Source organism: Lepeophtheirus salmonis, chromosome 1 (genome assembly GCF_016086655.4).
Source record: "Lepeophtheirus salmonis chromosome 1, UVic_Lsal_1.4, whole genome shotgun sequence".
NCBI classification, from domain to species: Eukaryota; Metazoa; Arthropoda; class Copepoda; order Siphonostomatoida; family Caligidae; genus Lepeophtheirus; species Lepeophtheirus salmonis.
In genome coordinates, this window is record NC_052131.2 from 26,661,501 (window position 1) to 26,678,236 (window position 16,736).

Sequence of the window (16,736 nt, forward strand, 5' to 3'; positions counted from 1 at the left end):
TTTTCAAAAAAAAAAAATCTCAATTTTTTAAGGAAGGCCAAAATTTTTTTTTGCCCAAAAAAAACAAACTTTGTTTTCTAAGAAATAGTAATCTTATGTTGGAGTTGGGAAAAAGGGACGTTAGTCAGAAAATTTTAAAAAGGAAAAAAATTCTAGTGCCTCTAGCAGTCAAGATAATGTATCTAACTTCTATGGGTTTTTACTTGCAATGACTACTTTGAGTCTCAATTATCATGGACTAGCGGTAGTATCCGGTATTGCAGACAAACTTTGCTTAAAAATATAGAAATAACTCCCGAAGAAATTATCAGTCTTGCTCTCCGTTTTTCAAATTAAAACTCACGCATAGTTTCTCAATACTTAGATTTTCTCTCCTCAGGGATAAAAAAAAATAGTACCAACAGATTGAAGAAACAAATTGTATAGGGTTTGATGTCCCAGGGAGTAATTTATCTCATTGTTAAACTTCTTTTTAATATGAGTTGTACGAACGCCTTTAAAGGACTGACTTTTAACATAAAAATAAACTTTGCTTTACATAGATATTTAAATTTAGAAACAAAATGGGGGATAGATTAATTATATTGATAACTCAATTTAGAAATTATATTATTTGAGGTGCTGATAATAATACCAGCTCGTTTTTTGGCTAGAGCGAATATCCGCTTATACTTTGAAAATCTTCCAAGTAACTAATGATTTTTTTAGAAAAATATAAAACTGCTAAACTTATAAGCTCTTTAAGGATGCAATTTTGTAGGCGAAAACACTATTTAGCGATTAGAAAAGAAAAAAAAGGTTTGTGTGTGTGCTCTTTTTTATTTTTAGATAATGACTTAATAGGTTGTCGGGGCGTTAACATCTCCCTCTGAAAGAAGAAATATCGTTTATCTCTGGATGTAAACTGTTTTAAACATGCATGATCAAATAAAACTATATATATTTATACAAAAATTCCCTGCACTCATGCTAATTTAAATGTAGAGCTTCCCCATATTATAGAAGTAATGAATTTTCTACTTCCCACCGATAAAAAAACAACATTATCATAGAACAGAACGTAATTCAGAAAATAAAACATAGGATTTGGAGAAAGAAAATAAATTACTTCCCTTAAAAGTAGACCCTTCCTTATTTAAAAAAAAAAAAAAAACATTATTGCAAGGGAAATATTATAATTATATTTAAATTCATATATATTGATTTTAATATGGATTTTTAAATCAATTTACACAAAAGATAGATGATAATACTTCTTTTGGAGAATGATATTAACATACACTCAATTTATTATATGATGAGCTAAAAAGAAGAAAAAGCATACGCATTAACCAGTTTTCCCTTTTTAATCGCTATACTTAGTTTTTTCTTTACATGGATCCCTTCTTTAACCCAAAGTCTACTTCCCACCTTCTCCTTGTGCACTACGAAAATGTTGTCCCATGTAGGGGATATTTCTATATGCATGGGGTATAAAAAGAAATCATGTAGAAGGAAGATTGCTATGGTAGAATTCCATCAATCAAAACATTTTGATCCTTCGATGGGCATCCTTCATCATCGATGCACATACCGAATCGCTCAGAAAGACTTGCATTAGTAAAAACTATAAACCCAGTTATTCTTCATATGTAGGATTTAACGTTTTAATTTAATGAATGATACAGTCCAACATAAATTCTCTCTGGTGGTTAAAAATATCATTTATTAGTCAATTTTAGTACGTAGAACACAAAAATGATTTGCTGTCAAAAAAGAATTAGATGTTAATTGATTTGTTTATGGAATATTTAATAAATAAGCAATGTAGGATTGCAAAAAAAATGTTTCGAAATTAACTATAATTAAGTTGATTATATGACTAATTGCTATGAGTAATTAATATTTTAGAGGCAAAGAGATTAGTATCAATTTATAGAATAGTGTTCAATAATTATTCGGTTAGTAATATGAAGGGGAGATTGTATTAACCAGTTAATTCGTCTTAATGTAATTCAAATGAACACTTATTAGAATTTAATCTCTTCAATAAAACCAAATAGTGGCATTGTATATAACTAATTTGACTTATTACTTAGGTAGTACGTATTAGGTAGTAACTATGGACATTAAGGATAGGATATTACACAGGATACTAAATTATTTAGAGGTAAAGAATTTTTAAAGTTGTTATGTAGTTGGTGTATGTATTAAGGGAGCTTTACTTTAGGTAAGTTAGGAGTTAGTTAATTTATTGACATTGGGTTGAGCAGGGTTTAATTTACAAAGGTTATTATAACAAATACTTTTTATTTGTGATTAAAAAAAACATCAACAAAAAAATCATTAATTCAAAATTTGGTTTAGATACATACTGAGAGGATTGTTACCTAGCTGCCTGTCGATTTTTCACTGTTACTGATTATTTGGTAGTTTTACAAATTTTTGAGTTGTCTTCAAAGCATGCGTAACTGTGGGAGCATTATTACTGTACACAATACCTGTAATTTTGACGAACATAACTTTTTGTATCAATCCCAGGAGGCTACACAAAAAAAAAATTACCGTTCTTGGGTTTTAGCAATCTTCTAAGAAATGGATCAAAGTAAGGAAGGGGGGAGGGGGTAAATAGCTTAGGGCCTCTTAAAATATAGTTGAATACCCTCCGTCCTTGGATTGTTTCGGGGTAGTGTGGGATTGCTAAAAAGCACTACCAATTCATCCAATAGATCCAATAAACCACTCTAATACCAAAAAATAGTTTTAGCTCTCGGTTTTAAATTGAGAATGACATTTTTTCTATGTTTTTACGACATTTAAGTCTTTTTTTCTTATGGAGGTTACGTTACATGCAAATAACATTATTTTTATTTCAATAGTCATATTAATAATTGTCTTTTCTTTAATTTTGTAACGGGTAATTTTATCTGGGACAATTTTCAGCGCACGTTATAAATGATATAGGTGGAAGTTACTCCGATGTCGATCCTCGAATCTACTCCTATTCCAACAATATTTTACACTTATAACTCCAAAATAAATCCTTAGTATTCCTCTCTGTCTTTTTGATGAGACAACAAAGGAGTTATTACATTATACTTATATGTTCTCTCTTCAAGAATAAAAGAATAATCATGAAAGGTTTGGAAAATAAAGATAAACTTTTTTTAGATTACAACTACAAAAAGACTTTTCCAATATAATATTTTCCCCATCTCAGGATATTGTTGTTGTACACGAATTAGTATTTATAGGTTATATTTTGTACGAATGTTTTGAATAACTTTGATTACTTATTTGTTGGTTAAATATAGGTGAAATTGTTTATCTTTTTCATTCAAAGTGTTAATGATAAATAAAGAGAAATACTATTTTTGCAAAATTGTATAAACAAAGAGAAATAATGTTTCTTTTTAAGCCAAGATATTTCAGGTTTTGCAGGATTATAATGGTGGGAGCAGGCTGCTTGGGTTTCGAAATTCAAAATTTCAAAATTAACTATAATTAATTTGATTATTTGACTAATTGTAATGAGTAATTAACAATTTAGAGGCCAGGAGATTAGTTTTCATTTAAACATGTTTCATATACAATATACTTGATTGTTGACTTATTCATCTAATCAACTAATTGATATTTAATTTCAGAACATTTTTCATGCTAATTTGTATTCATTATTTATTGAAAAGGTCAAACGAAAATTTTAAACTAAACTGAAAAAAATCACTCAAACTCGACCCTTTTTTTTACAGCAATTCTTTTAAACCTGTAATAAAAAGTATTTTCTTTAGTTTTATCTTTATTATAGAGCGATTGAAAAAAATATTAGCTTCTTAAAAAGATGTCTAATTTTACTCTATTTTTGTATGATTAGACAATTTTTTAGGAATTATAATTAAAATAAATTCTAAATAATTGATTTTTCATATGCTGCAATGATTTAAGAATTATTTTAACTTTTTTTAAATCTATATAGTTCTTTCACGTCGAAATATGATTCTAAATTGAAACTATACTCTAAAAACTTGATTTTTACAAGGCTCTAAAGGCCAAACCTATGTCGTTTGAAGGTGTTAATAATCATTTTTGTATTCTATGGTTTAAATAACAATAATATATATGAGTTTCAGGTAGTGCCCCTAAGATTTGAAACTATGCCCCGGAAAAACGGGATCCTAGGAGATGAAAATTTGTAACTTTTCAAAAAAAAAAAATACATTTCATAGCTCACTTTTTTAAATAAACATGAGTCAAGGTAAATATAATCAGGTATGCTCTTCTGAAATGTTTTTGATTTGTTATTGAAAAGAGCACGTGATATCTGACATCATTGGATTTAAAATAATTGATAACAGGTGAACAATTTCAAAATATAACCAATATTTACATTATCATCATTTACTTTAAAAAAAAAATATTTCCCTTCAAAGAGTCAGGTTGACCAAAAATGAATTTAAAAGAAGTGAATGTAAAGCCTATAAATGTAAATTAAGTAAAATATTTTCACCAAGTCAATGTTCTAATGAATGAGAATGACCTAAAAAATTGACGGAGGCAGATATTCAGAGGTCTCTCATTCTGAGATGAATGACTGGAGGAAAAGCCTATAAATATCTTCAGAAGAAATTCTCCCTCCCATTGCCAGTGTTATCCACATTAAGGAAATGGATTTACAAATTTAAATATGGTCCTAGAATTCAATATAAACTTTTAGACATTTTAAATAAACAAATGGATGGTAAATATAGGAATACATTAATGTTATGGTTGATTATAATTAATAATTTCGGATTGTTTTCCTTTTTAGAGCTCTCTCAAATGGATGTCCAAGACGCTTCAAGCAGATATTATCAAAACAGAAGATTGATGGTTATACGCCTTCAATAGTAGGAAGCCTTTTGACTCCAAATTAAACTTGTGTGGATTTGATAATCATATGAAGGAACAGGAAGAGGCTCTTAAAATGATGAAAGACAATTAAATGTATCCGGGGAATTGGTAAAGGATAGAAGAAGTAGAAACCTCATCAATAGATAACTTTCTTGGTTGTTTAGTTACGGAAATAGAACCGGAAAATAAAGAAACAGAAATAAATTAGGAAGAATATGAAATTGCTTCATTTTTAGCTGCCGAGTTGGCTATAAATCCGGATATGGAATTCGCAGCACCTTCAAATTCTTCCTCCTCAGCCTATGACTGTAGACTTCAAGGATTGGGTTATATCAATGGATACTTGTCAAGGAACTTTTCTTAGAAATATACTGAAATCGGTTTCAAGACTAGATACATATGATACCGTGGATATCAGCATTATCCAAAGGAGGACTGACAAAACCTACAAATTCCTTCTTTACTCAGATAAAAATATTTAATGCAATCGTTAAAGTATATCATGGACAGGAAATATGGAGCCAACCTAATGTTATTGAGACTTTAATATCAATTCTTCAAAGTTCAGTTCCAGAGTTCTATCAAGATATTATTAGAAAGTTCGTTCGTACAAGAACATTTATAAGAATTAAGACCCTGAATATTAGTATAAGTTATTAAAAAATAATCAAATTTGTAGAAAATTAAAGAAATTATCCCATGATATTTTATTTTTTTCGTCATAATAAAAACCCTTTAATTCGTAAAATTCTGTATGACTCTCTTTGTTAGGAAATGATATTAATAAAACTACTTTAATTTAACTTGATCTTTTTTTTTTTTTTTTTCAAAAATTTGAATAACTAATATTCTCGAACAACTAAGTATAAATTTATTAAGGAGATAAAAACTCATAAATTGGCCAATTATCTATATAAACTTTGATAATCTAGGCTTGGAGATCCTCAGAACTCTCAATTATCTTCCGATGAAAAAATTACTCCTTATGCTGAGCAACGGTCTGACTCGTTAAAGCTATATAAATCCTTGTCGCCACCATCGTAAATTATGATAATTATTACATCTACAAATGGATATATAAACCATTACATCCCATAATTGTTGCAGAACGTCAACCTTCTAGTAGTATACTATAATTGATATTTTAAATCCAATGACGTCACAATCCTTGCCGCCCGTATTTCTAGTGGGTACGCTTGAAAAGTTCAGAAAAACATACCTGATTATTAAGGGTGATAATTTTGGTAAGAATAGAAAAGCGTGCGAGGAGAAAAGAAGAATTACTTATGGCATCATTGATTAAATAATATACATCTTCTTCTATCAATCATGAACGTTATCATTCCCGCCTTTATTATTCAATATTAATATAATATGAGATGGTGATAGTCGATAGAGAACTGAATAAAATCCCCAAAATGACGTCGCCTTCTGTCTGGATTTATGAAAATGGAGGCCCAGGAATTTGGAAAATGCTTACCGGATGAGAAACAGATGGTTTGTCGGATTTGTCGATATAAATGTGCCTTTAGTCCCCTGTCTAGAATTACACGCCACTCATTATCCTCATCTCATAACAAGAGTATGGATATTCATCTATAAAATCAATTTGACGATGAATACATCAAGTCAGACTTTAACTTTGATCTCACAACGATGCTTATTGCATGTAATATAACCTTATCCATTGCTAATCATCTACGTTCAAAAAATTTATGGAGAAATACACGGGTAAATTCTTGCCTTCCAGAGGAACCATCATTAAATTAATGGGGGATGTTGGTACTGATGTCATATATAGAAATACATATAAAAATGTTTTGAGTCATCCCCACGAAATGATAATCAAGTTATCAGTAAAAAGTATTTACGAATATCGAAATGGAACTCTGAATTTTGTACTATCTCACAGTAAGTATTCATTTTTTTTTTAAATCTAACCATAAAATATTATTCTATTTTAGCTAAACATATCAAGAATTATGATACACAACTCAGTAAAGGGCAAAAACAACTGCTTAAATGGTCACAACAACGGGGGTAGTAGCTTTGGATGGTTTGCAACTAGTTTGTCTGAGACTACTTACTTCGCTTTAAGACTTGGGTATGATAATTAGGTTTTCCAATACTACATAGTCAATAAATATTACTTTTTCATCACTAAATGCTTAGCTATGGTTGATGGGCTCCAAGAAATGGTGTTCAGAAAACTCATAAAAGGCAAAAACAACTGTTTAAATGGTCACAACAACGAGGGTAGTTACATTGAGTGTTGCATTATAATTAACAATTGTGTATATCCATCATGATAATAGTATGTTGTTATATAAGCATACCTAAATAACGGGGAAAAATCTTTTTTGATGCTCTTAATAGGGAGTAATATCGCCGGACATTACTACATAATTAGCTTTTGCTCTAAATCTTTACGATGAATTTATTTCTAAAATTTTTTTATTAGTATATTTATTGTCTAATTTTATGATTTTGACATTTACTTTATTATTAATAATTAGTTAGATCTCATCGGTAGAGATATATCTATCCTGTGCACAATTGTATATAGCAACTTCCACATGAAGAAGAGGGGTGATTATCTTTTTGATTAAACTCCACGTCTCGCTTGTGTATTGCAACCTAAAGTTATGACATATTTAACTGAATTCCGATGTTAAAACAAGAAAAAATTATCTGGATCAATCTATTATTTCAATATTCTGTATTTATAATTTATTATTATTAATAGTTATATGGTTTTAATTGTTTAATTTTGTATTTTTAACTTAAATGTTTAATGGTTTATTTTTTAATATGTAGATTATATCTAATTAAAGCCTTCTTTTTTAAACTTTGAGCTTCAAATATATTTCAAATACTCTACTTTGTCGTTTCATTAGCTATTATTCTGAGAATAAGGTTCATAATGAATTACAATTTCATGGAGTGTGACGTTTTCAAATCTACTGTAACGGATAAAAAACGTCGAAGTCAATTATACGTAGTATATCTTCATTAAACATTTTGCTAATAAATACATTCGTTATACCCTCAAAAATCATAATAAAGCAGGCAGATGATAATCACATCAGTATTTTAAACAATGATACCATATGTCTTTTTTTCCCCCTCCTCCTTGCACGCGTTTTTCTCTACAATATTATCAACTATACTGATTATATATACATGTTTTAATTCAATTCCATAATTCAACTCTTGTATGATTTAAAGCAGCTGAGTTTGCATATTATGAACTCAAAAAAGGTAATACATATTGATTACTTAGGTATTGGAGTTTATATTAATATATATCAAACAAGAGACTTTGTTTAGAATTTGTACCTTTTCATACTCAGTCATTGATAACATTATAAATTCAATATTGAATAATTAATCACTATTCTCTAAATTTTAAACAATAGTTAACATTGGACAACAGAAAAATTGCAGAAGGCTAGCTACCATTTGTTTTTCCTACTGTTTCATTTCCTTTCTTACAGTCGAGATTGTAGTGGACAAAAAAGCTATTTTTGTTAGACATGAAAAAAAACGATATTCGAGGTTTTGTGCCTATATATAATTATTCCGTAAAAGTTCGATATAAAATGAGATTTTAAGGAAAAATGGCAAGGGAAAATATAGCAACGGAAAAAATGTCAAGGATAAAATGGCAGCGTAAAAAAATTGCCAGTAAAAAACGGAAAATTATCTAAATGGAAAAAAGGGCAAGATCCTTTTAAACTGATTTAATATCTATCACCAATATAATATATAATAAGAGAAAAGAAAAATAAAGAAACACAACAGTGGTTGCAATGGAGAGAGTGCTAATCACTTAATTCTCCGTTGTTAATTATAATGTCTATAGAGATGATGGACTATTCATATTCGACAAGACTCTTGGATTGACGGGCAAGCATTTGCAAAATCCTAGGCAAGAGCAGCGATTTCCACTTTGTTAAGAAGAGGTGGTTGGCTGTGGAGCGACAACCCACTTAGAGGATTCGGGCAGATAGTTAAAGGTCGACTCGTTGGAGAGTGTGAGGAAAACTGTAAAGCTCAGTACAGTTGGAGCAATCTGAAATTGCAATAGAAGGATGGTCTTTGTCTCTTCATAACCCTCCTTTCTTGCCCAAAGAGAACTAAACCGATTGCATTACGTAGTTATCTAAAGGACTCGAATTCTCGAAGTTGTTTATCTAGGACTGTGAATTCATACTTCCAATATATCAAGCCAAGCATTATGAGAACCACAAAAAGTGACTTAAAGGTTCTTTCAACGAATTGTTAAGTGTATCTTTCTAGTATGATACAATGACATTGAATGTATAACTAAGTTAGTAATAAATAATCAAGGTCTTCAGTGATATTTATCTTAATATATATAAATATTATAACTCTATACATTCATTCATTTCAACTTAGAATGAGAATACAGCTACAACTGTATTAAGTTGTAAAACAAATATTAATGTCAACTCCTTTGTCTATGTTTAATTCCATCAATTTATTTATTTATTGAATAAATGTAAATTCATATTTTATGACGACAGAAACGGCTCTAAAAAATAAATTCGACACTCATGTCATTATCTAATTTGGTTAATTTAGGTACGTATAGATAGAGCCAACTCTACGGGAAGGTCTCAGGTCCTCAAAGGTTTCAGGTGCCTAATATTTCTCTTATCTATATTATATTTTAAAAGTTTGGCAATTGTGAAACTGTTGTGTCTAATTAACACAGGTTTACCTTTCAATTACAGATAAATCTAATCTTTTTTATTTCTTTTGATCGTGGTGGGTATTAGTCTACTTCTGGTGATCATACATACACTAACATTTTTTCAAAGGCCATTAAAAAGTTCGTTTTATGAATAAAATATATATCATCAAATTAGTAATTTCGATCGTTATTTTCGGCTTACGGATTTTTAAAAAATGAGTAACTTTCAAGTAATTTAGATCTTATTCCATAGGGAAAAATCATTTAAGTTACATCTATCAATTCGTGATAAAATAAATATGTTTACCTAGGATTATCACAGCAAGAATATCAAATATTAGTCATTATTTTAATGTTGAAGCATATCAAACACAATAAACACAAACAATTGGATAAATGAAGCAACACATTGTTAATTAAGAAGTGTTTTTCATATGCTTAGATCGATCTTCATTAATTAAAGACAGAAATACTTCCATGTTCTCTAAGAAATAGTACAAAAGGAGGGATCTGAGATACTTTATCCTCAACAAAAGATGCTTGAATTTCAAATTCTACGGGAACTGTGATTATGAGGGTTGCTGTTCACGGGATCACCCATTTCGAAATTTGTAGTCATCATCCCCTTGCACCAAGATATCGGACGGACACATCTCCACCTTATCTTGGATTTCGTAGCTATTTGTTTCGCACTCTCTAACGACTCGACCTTTGACTACCAGCACGAATCTTCTCAGTGGTTTATTGGTCCAGAGACAACCACCTCTTCTTCTGACACATCTTGGATCATAACGAAGTGGAAATCGCTGCTCTTGCCTAGTATTTAGCAAATGCTTTTCCGTCAATCCAAGAGTCTTGTCCAATATGAATAAACCATCATCTCTATTGATATTATAATTAACAACGGATAATTAAGTGATTAGCACTCCTTCCATTGGAAAAACTGTCGTGTTTGTTTATTTATTTTTTTTTTCTCTTATTATATATTATATTGGTGATAGATATTAAATCAGTTTGAAAGAATCTTGCCTTTTTTTCCATTTAGATAATTTTCCGTTTTTTACTGGCAATTTTTCCATCTGCCATTTTATCCTGACACCATAAAATGATGTTAAAATCTTAGTTTGTAAATATTGTATTACTTCCGAGTTATATTTCACCTTAAATAATATAAATGATATAAGATGGAGATTAGTAGTAAAACAGACCTACCTACCTGTAGCCATATACTCTCATGAAAAGAAAATATACTTATTTCTATTATACGATATTTTAAAAGCACTTCTCAGATGAAATACCTAAAAACTTATATTTGAAGTTTAAAAATCTCTGGAGATGAGACTATTATCATAAATTACGAAATAGTTCTTCATGTCCCGAAGTTATCTCAAATCTGTAACTATATATCTACCTATTTTAATATTGAATGAATACTTGGGAATCTGGCCTGATATGGAAAATCAAAAATAAAACACGTGATTTATAGGCCTATTCACTACCCTTATAATCTAGTAGTGTTGAAGCTTATGGATTTAATTATGGCTGATTCATGTATGTATCTGTGACGGGAGGAGGATTTGACATTTTTGAGATTTTTTCGACATTAAAGGAATTAGTGATCTATAACTAAAACCTTTTATGTTAAGCTGTTTATAAACAGTTTTCCACAAATTGTGGTGTTAGGTTAGATAATGAGATTATTCCTTGTTACTTTTCATATTTAAATTACAAATTTTCAATTATTTTTACATAGTTTAAACTTTTGCCTAAGTAGTATTACTTTGGGACAAATTGTTACTAATACATTATAATCAAAGATAACTATTCACAAAATTCTGACTACTACGTTTCATCTGAAGAATTAAGTATTTTTAATTTGTATATTTATGTTATTAAACTTGTTCTTGTTTGCAAGAAAAGACGATAACTACTTTATTAAGTGCAAATTAAATTTTTATCCATTAAATACAAAGGCAAAAGAATATTCAATGAGTCGAATATGTTCGTATTTATTTATATCATTCGTACTATTCGGAAATCCCTTGGTAACATTTCCTAAAAGAGGTAAGTTGTATGCTATAAGTAGATTGCTTGCAATTTGGTAGTCATCTTTCATTTCAGTCTTTCATCCAACTTATCTGCAAGACCATGAACTATCAATGTAATTGTCGTATTGATATGGGTATAGAAATAGTTTTTCAGTATAGAATGGGGCTAATAATTTTGATCTTCGTATTTACATTTGAGATAAATTAATACACTTTACTCTCCATGTTCTCAGATCAAGAGGCCTTAAATGTCATGGCTCCTTTGGATGCTTCATAGGAATGAACATTTTTGGAATTGACGAATTTCCAGTTAGTCCAGATGAAATCGATCTTCAAATAAAGTTATATACTCGTCAAAATCGAGATAAACCCAATATTTTTATGTATAATGACATTTCTAACCTCAATATCTCAAATTTCAATGAATCAAGAAACACTAAAATGATTGTACATGGATTTGGAGGATCCTGTGATAAACCCTGGGTTCGTTTAATGAAGGATGCATTTTTAAACAAGGTACTTGAAAGATTGAATTCTATATATAATATACATAATTCCATACCATGGAATACAATCACAAGGGATGGAACTGCCTACAAATACATTAGTTATCATAACAAACATAGCTACACGTACAAAATAAATCCTTTTTTCTTTTTTAATTTGGATATATTGTAGTCACCCCCCTCCACTCAAATTAAAGAAATTTTTACTTTTTAATTAAACATAATTTTCCAATTATTTTTCCACAAATTTAATTTCTCAAATTTTTTTCCAAGAAATCGACTTATTTGTGAAGCTGTGGATCTTTGAAATTTTTTCAAAAAAATTTAATTTTTTTTGAATAGCTGTGCCTTTTGAAATCAGAAAAAAAATTGAACATTTTAAAATTCGTTTATAAAAAATTAATTTTCCAAATTTTTAATTTTTGAATTGTTTGGAAAAAAATTATTTAAACCAAAAAAATTAAATTTTTTCAGAATAGCAATGGATGTTTTTTTTTAAATTTCAAAAAAAAAAAAAATCTTTGTGAATAACTTTTTTTTGTAAGAATTTAGTATGTGAAATTTAATTTTTGCAAACAGCTCTGATTTTTTTCTGATTACCTTTAAATTATTTAATTTTATTTCCAAAAAAATTAATTTGTGGTGAATAACAGTAGATTTTTGTAACTTTTTACCAAAAAGTTTAATATTGAAAATTTATTTTTTGGATTTTTAAATTGAACTAAAGACACAAGGACAGGCGATACGGGCAAATGGGAAATGGTCCATATGGCAATGAGGCAATGTTCTACTTTGTCCGTTGCTCCACCAAAAATTTACCAATTATTGCTCTTATCTTTTAACATCCTGAAGAAAAAAAAAATATTTGTAATGTGCCAATCAAATTTGATAAGTAGATAAGTTGTTTCTTATCAAAGTTTTTTGGCTTACAGCTATGCTAAACATGATCCCTCATTTCTGGAAAAAAAAATGTATCATGAATGCAGAGATCATTTTCCCAGCAATTATGTTTGCTTTGTTACAAAACTATGAGGAAATCCGCATTCTCGAATCATAATTATGTGTATGAAGTTTTCCGTCTCAATAAAGCTTATTATACATATGTAACATTTCGGATGAAGCAAAAAGGCCATTCACCTCTATTACATAATTTAAGGAATTCTGCATTGAAGTTTTCTTGGTATTTGAAGGATTAGCCCAAGGGTGTCCGCAGAATTATATACATTTTTTTTTTTTTTTTGAAAAACCATAACTATTCACCAAAAATTAGAAAGTTAAATTTTTAGAAAAAAATTTCAGAAATGAAACATCATATTATATTAAATTTTTGAAAAAAAAAATCGAATATTAAAAATTTTAAAAAATACCAAGCTATTCACAAAAAAATAAATTTGTTTTTGAATAAAAAAACTCAAAATTAAATTTTGAAAATAAAAAAACTAAGGAATTTTTGAAATTTTTGGGAAAAATAATTTTAAAATTCCCATTTACTCGCAAAAAATTAAATTTTAAATATAAAATATTGTAGAAAAACAATTCAAAAATCCATTTCCGTTACAAGAAATGGAATTCTTAGGAAGAAAATTTCAAAAATCATGTTATAGAAAAGATGAAGGGAAAGTTTTGACGACTAATGTATAACATGTTGGGGAAAAAAAATATTTTCTTCCCATTCTTCTCTTGTGTATTCCATGGTCCATATATAGAATTTAACATATAACTATAATATCAAAGTAAATTGATCTCTTGATTGAAGGAGCTAAATGTATTTTGCGCCGACTGGTCCAAGGGAGCAATTCATCCTTACTATTCCCAAGCAGCTGCTAACACTCAGATAGTAGGAAAAATGGTAACCTTCTTTTTAGAACTTCTGAATGAGGAATTTGGAAGCATAAATGAAAGACTCCATCTGATAGGATTTAGCCTTGGAGCACACATTTGTGGATTTGTGGGATCCGAGCTTCAGGGTTTAAGTCGGATAACAGGTCTAGATCCTGCTGGCCCCATCTTTACCAAATTAACCGCATCAAAAAAACTAGATAAGTCTGATGCGGATTTTGTTGACATCATTCATAGTAATGGAAAGCCTTTTACACGTGGAGGTTTGGGGGATATTGAGGCATCAGGCACCTTGGACTTTTATCCTAATGGAGGTCAGACACAGTTGGGGTGCCCTGGCTTCATAGTGGCCCAGTTGAGTAATATGTTTAAATGTAGGTTGGCATTTGACTTGATTTCCTAATATTCATTTAAGAACATCACCTTTGAAGGGTTCACGGGGAAGAAAAGGAAGGATAGGACTTGTAACCATCGGCGAGCTGTTGAGATTTTCATTGAAAGCATTGAAGAAAGCTGTGAAATGAAAGCATTTCCCTGCTCGGATTGGAAAAGTTTCTCGATAGGACAATGCTTTGATACAAAGCAAGCATTGTCTATCGGATTCCCTTCCCATTCATGGTCGAATCAAAGTGGGAATTATTATTTTGGAACACGAGGTACAAAACCATTCTGTGGTGAGTATTAAATGGAATTCATAGGTATGTAGGAAGTTAGGTACATTCAAGAATGAGTATTTTGTTTCAGGAAGACAATTGAGAATAACAATCGACTATGGCACGGAGTACGGATACAACTCATTGTATAAGGGATCTGTCACCATGATATTTGAGGATGTCGCATTGAATAATATAGATAACTTTAAAATCTTAAAGTAAGTTCATACCGAAATCAACACTTACAAAACGCTTATATTCTTCATTCACGTGCTAACACTCTTGAATTAATTTCTTATTCTAGACATTTCTACGCGCCAGGAAGAGATTCCCGAGTTATTACTATAGAAAAGGATTTCCCAATAGAAGATATATATTTAAGCTATAACCAAAATGGCTACGGCTTTTTTATCAACGTTATCAAGAGTCGAAAGTATCTAAGGATTAATAGTGTTGAAATAACGGATGATATCTCAGGAAGCACGAGTATTTGGGCATTAAATACCACAAATAATGTCATTGAGAGTGGAGCTGAAGAAAAATTATTTAGAATTCCAAAGTAAATTTTACTGTTTATGAAAAGTTAATGAAAATATGGGCATGATGGTGATCCAAGTTTAGTGTGTTTACACACTTATCAAAGAGTTCTTCTAAACTGTAATTTTGCTAAATGATACTTATTTAAAATATAATAGTAAATGTAAGATTCATGTCTTTTAGCTTGCTATGCCTCGTTCAGGGGAGCACGCAGTCTTTGGAGTTATCTTGCTAAAAAATTTACAATATTAAATTTTACGGCAAAAAAATTCAAAATCCATAGAGACTTGAGTCCAGGGCTCTGTAAGAAAATTTAGAGTCTCCAGAGGTGGGGTAAAGTCATTATACTCAAATCCAAGTCAAGTCCTCTAATATTTTCATCGAGTCTAGTTAAAGTATTCAGGAAATAAATGATAGATTAAAGAGTACTACTTTATGTTATAATGAAAAAATTGAAATGTTCCCACTCCTTATAGTCTTTACAATCCCATAAATACGATTGCAAATATTACCCAAAGCGACATGTTAAAGCAGCAATTTCATTATCAGTTAGAGTTGCATGTGCCTTATCTATTTATGTATATTGAACCCCCTTGTGTACGTATGTAGCATGGCTCACTTGGTAACAATCATTAAACTTGTTTGATGAATCGTTTCTCATTCTCCAAACAGCAATACTACAGGCTTTAATACATACATATCTCATAGCTATGTATGAGAGTTGTACATATATGTTACTGCAGTGATCTAAATAACTCTTTAGATATAATGCCAATGAGTGCTTTAAATCGATACACTTGCAACAGATTATAATATTCTTTTGGCCCACGATAATGTATACATACATACATTAATTTAATTGTTGTTGTTGCTTAGAGGTAACGCTCTGTCGTCCACGATAATAGTAATTACAGAGAGACGCACTGACATTACCCCTTATTTTAGAAAACTTTGTATTGCTCACACACATACTTGAAAATGATGTCATTCAATAGCTGAAATCTTTGATAAAGCTACAGTTTGCATCCTTTATTCCACCGCGAGATGAAGAAATAAGAACTACATTGCCGATGTATAATTAATTTCCTCTAACTCCATTTGACCATTTTGCAAACGCAAATCGATTTTGTTAGGCTCAAAACAATAAAAAAAAAAACATTGGGGATCAACTCAAGAAGGTGGGAAAGAGTATAAAGGATGTTTTGGTGTGAAAAGAAAGGTATGGATCTCTCGTAAGGGAGGATTTATATTAGATAAACGCTGAGAAACGGTGCAAAAGTGAATTAGCATTTTTAGATAAGGGTAGTCCAGGAAATTGTTTACCCTGCCCTTGATAAAGAAAATTATAAAGGAATGTTTAATGTTTGGCGTAAGAATAGTGCCCATCTTATATTTCTAAGATTATCATTCCAAGATCGCCATTTTTATTTTTGTGGTATAATTGAGGGGAAGGCTGTTGAAGTACAACTTTTTTCCCCTTTGCAGAATTCACCTTGAATATTCAGTTAAAATGGTGAATTCAGGGAGGTTGTGTGATTAGTTATAGAGTAAACGCGTATAGCGG

General features: G+C 30.1%; 1 protein-coding gene and 1 long non-coding RNA gene across 3 annotated transcripts; both read left to right on the forward strand.

The window, feature by feature from the left end:
• Positions 1 to 4,396: 4,396 nt before the first annotated feature.
• LOC139907611 (uncharacterized) lies at positions 4,397 to 5,677 on the forward strand. Its single transcript, XR_011784326.1, has 2 exons — positions 4,397 to 4,717; positions 4,787 to 5,677. It is a non-coding gene; the product is annotated as an uncharacterized lncRNA (long non-coding RNA).
• A 5,696-nt stretch (positions 5,678 to 11,373) lies between these two features.
• On the forward strand, positions 11,374 to 15,339 carry LOC121121592 (inactive pancreatic lipase-related protein 1). Of its 2 annotated transcripts, none has more exons than XM_071890258.1 (7): positions 11,374 to 11,653; positions 11,711 to 11,750; positions 11,871 to 12,153; positions 13,900 to 14,356; positions 14,414 to 14,656; positions 14,727 to 14,853; positions 14,940 to 15,339. In XM_071890258.1, exons 1-7 carry the CDS (start codon positions 11,476 to 11,478, stop codon positions 15,196 to 15,198), a joined length of 1,587 nt encoding a protein of 528 aa, XP_071746359.1. In that variant the 5' UTR covers positions 11,374 to 11,475; the 3' UTR covers positions 15,199 to 15,339. The 2 variants fall into 2 exon arrangements, with proteins under 2 accessions (XP_071746359.1, XP_040572497.1); XM_040716563.2 differs by having other exon boundaries at positions 11,377 to 11,653; positions 11,711 to 11,771.
• Positions 15,340 to 16,736: the final 1,397 nt, after the last annotated feature.

Coding starts and splice junctions, on each gene's coding strand:
- LOC121121592 (XM_071890258.1), top strand. CDS start 11,476: ATGTTATTAAACTTGTTCTTGTTTGCAAGAAAAGACGATAACTACTTT. Junction 14,357..14,413: donor GTTGAGTAATATGTTTAAAT/GTAGGTTGGCAT, acceptor TCACCTTTGAAG/GGTTCACGGGGAAGAAAAGG. Junction 14,854..14,939: donor GATAACTTTAAAATCTTAAA/GTAAGTTCATAC, acceptor TTCTTATTCTAG/ACATTTCTACGCGCCAGGAA.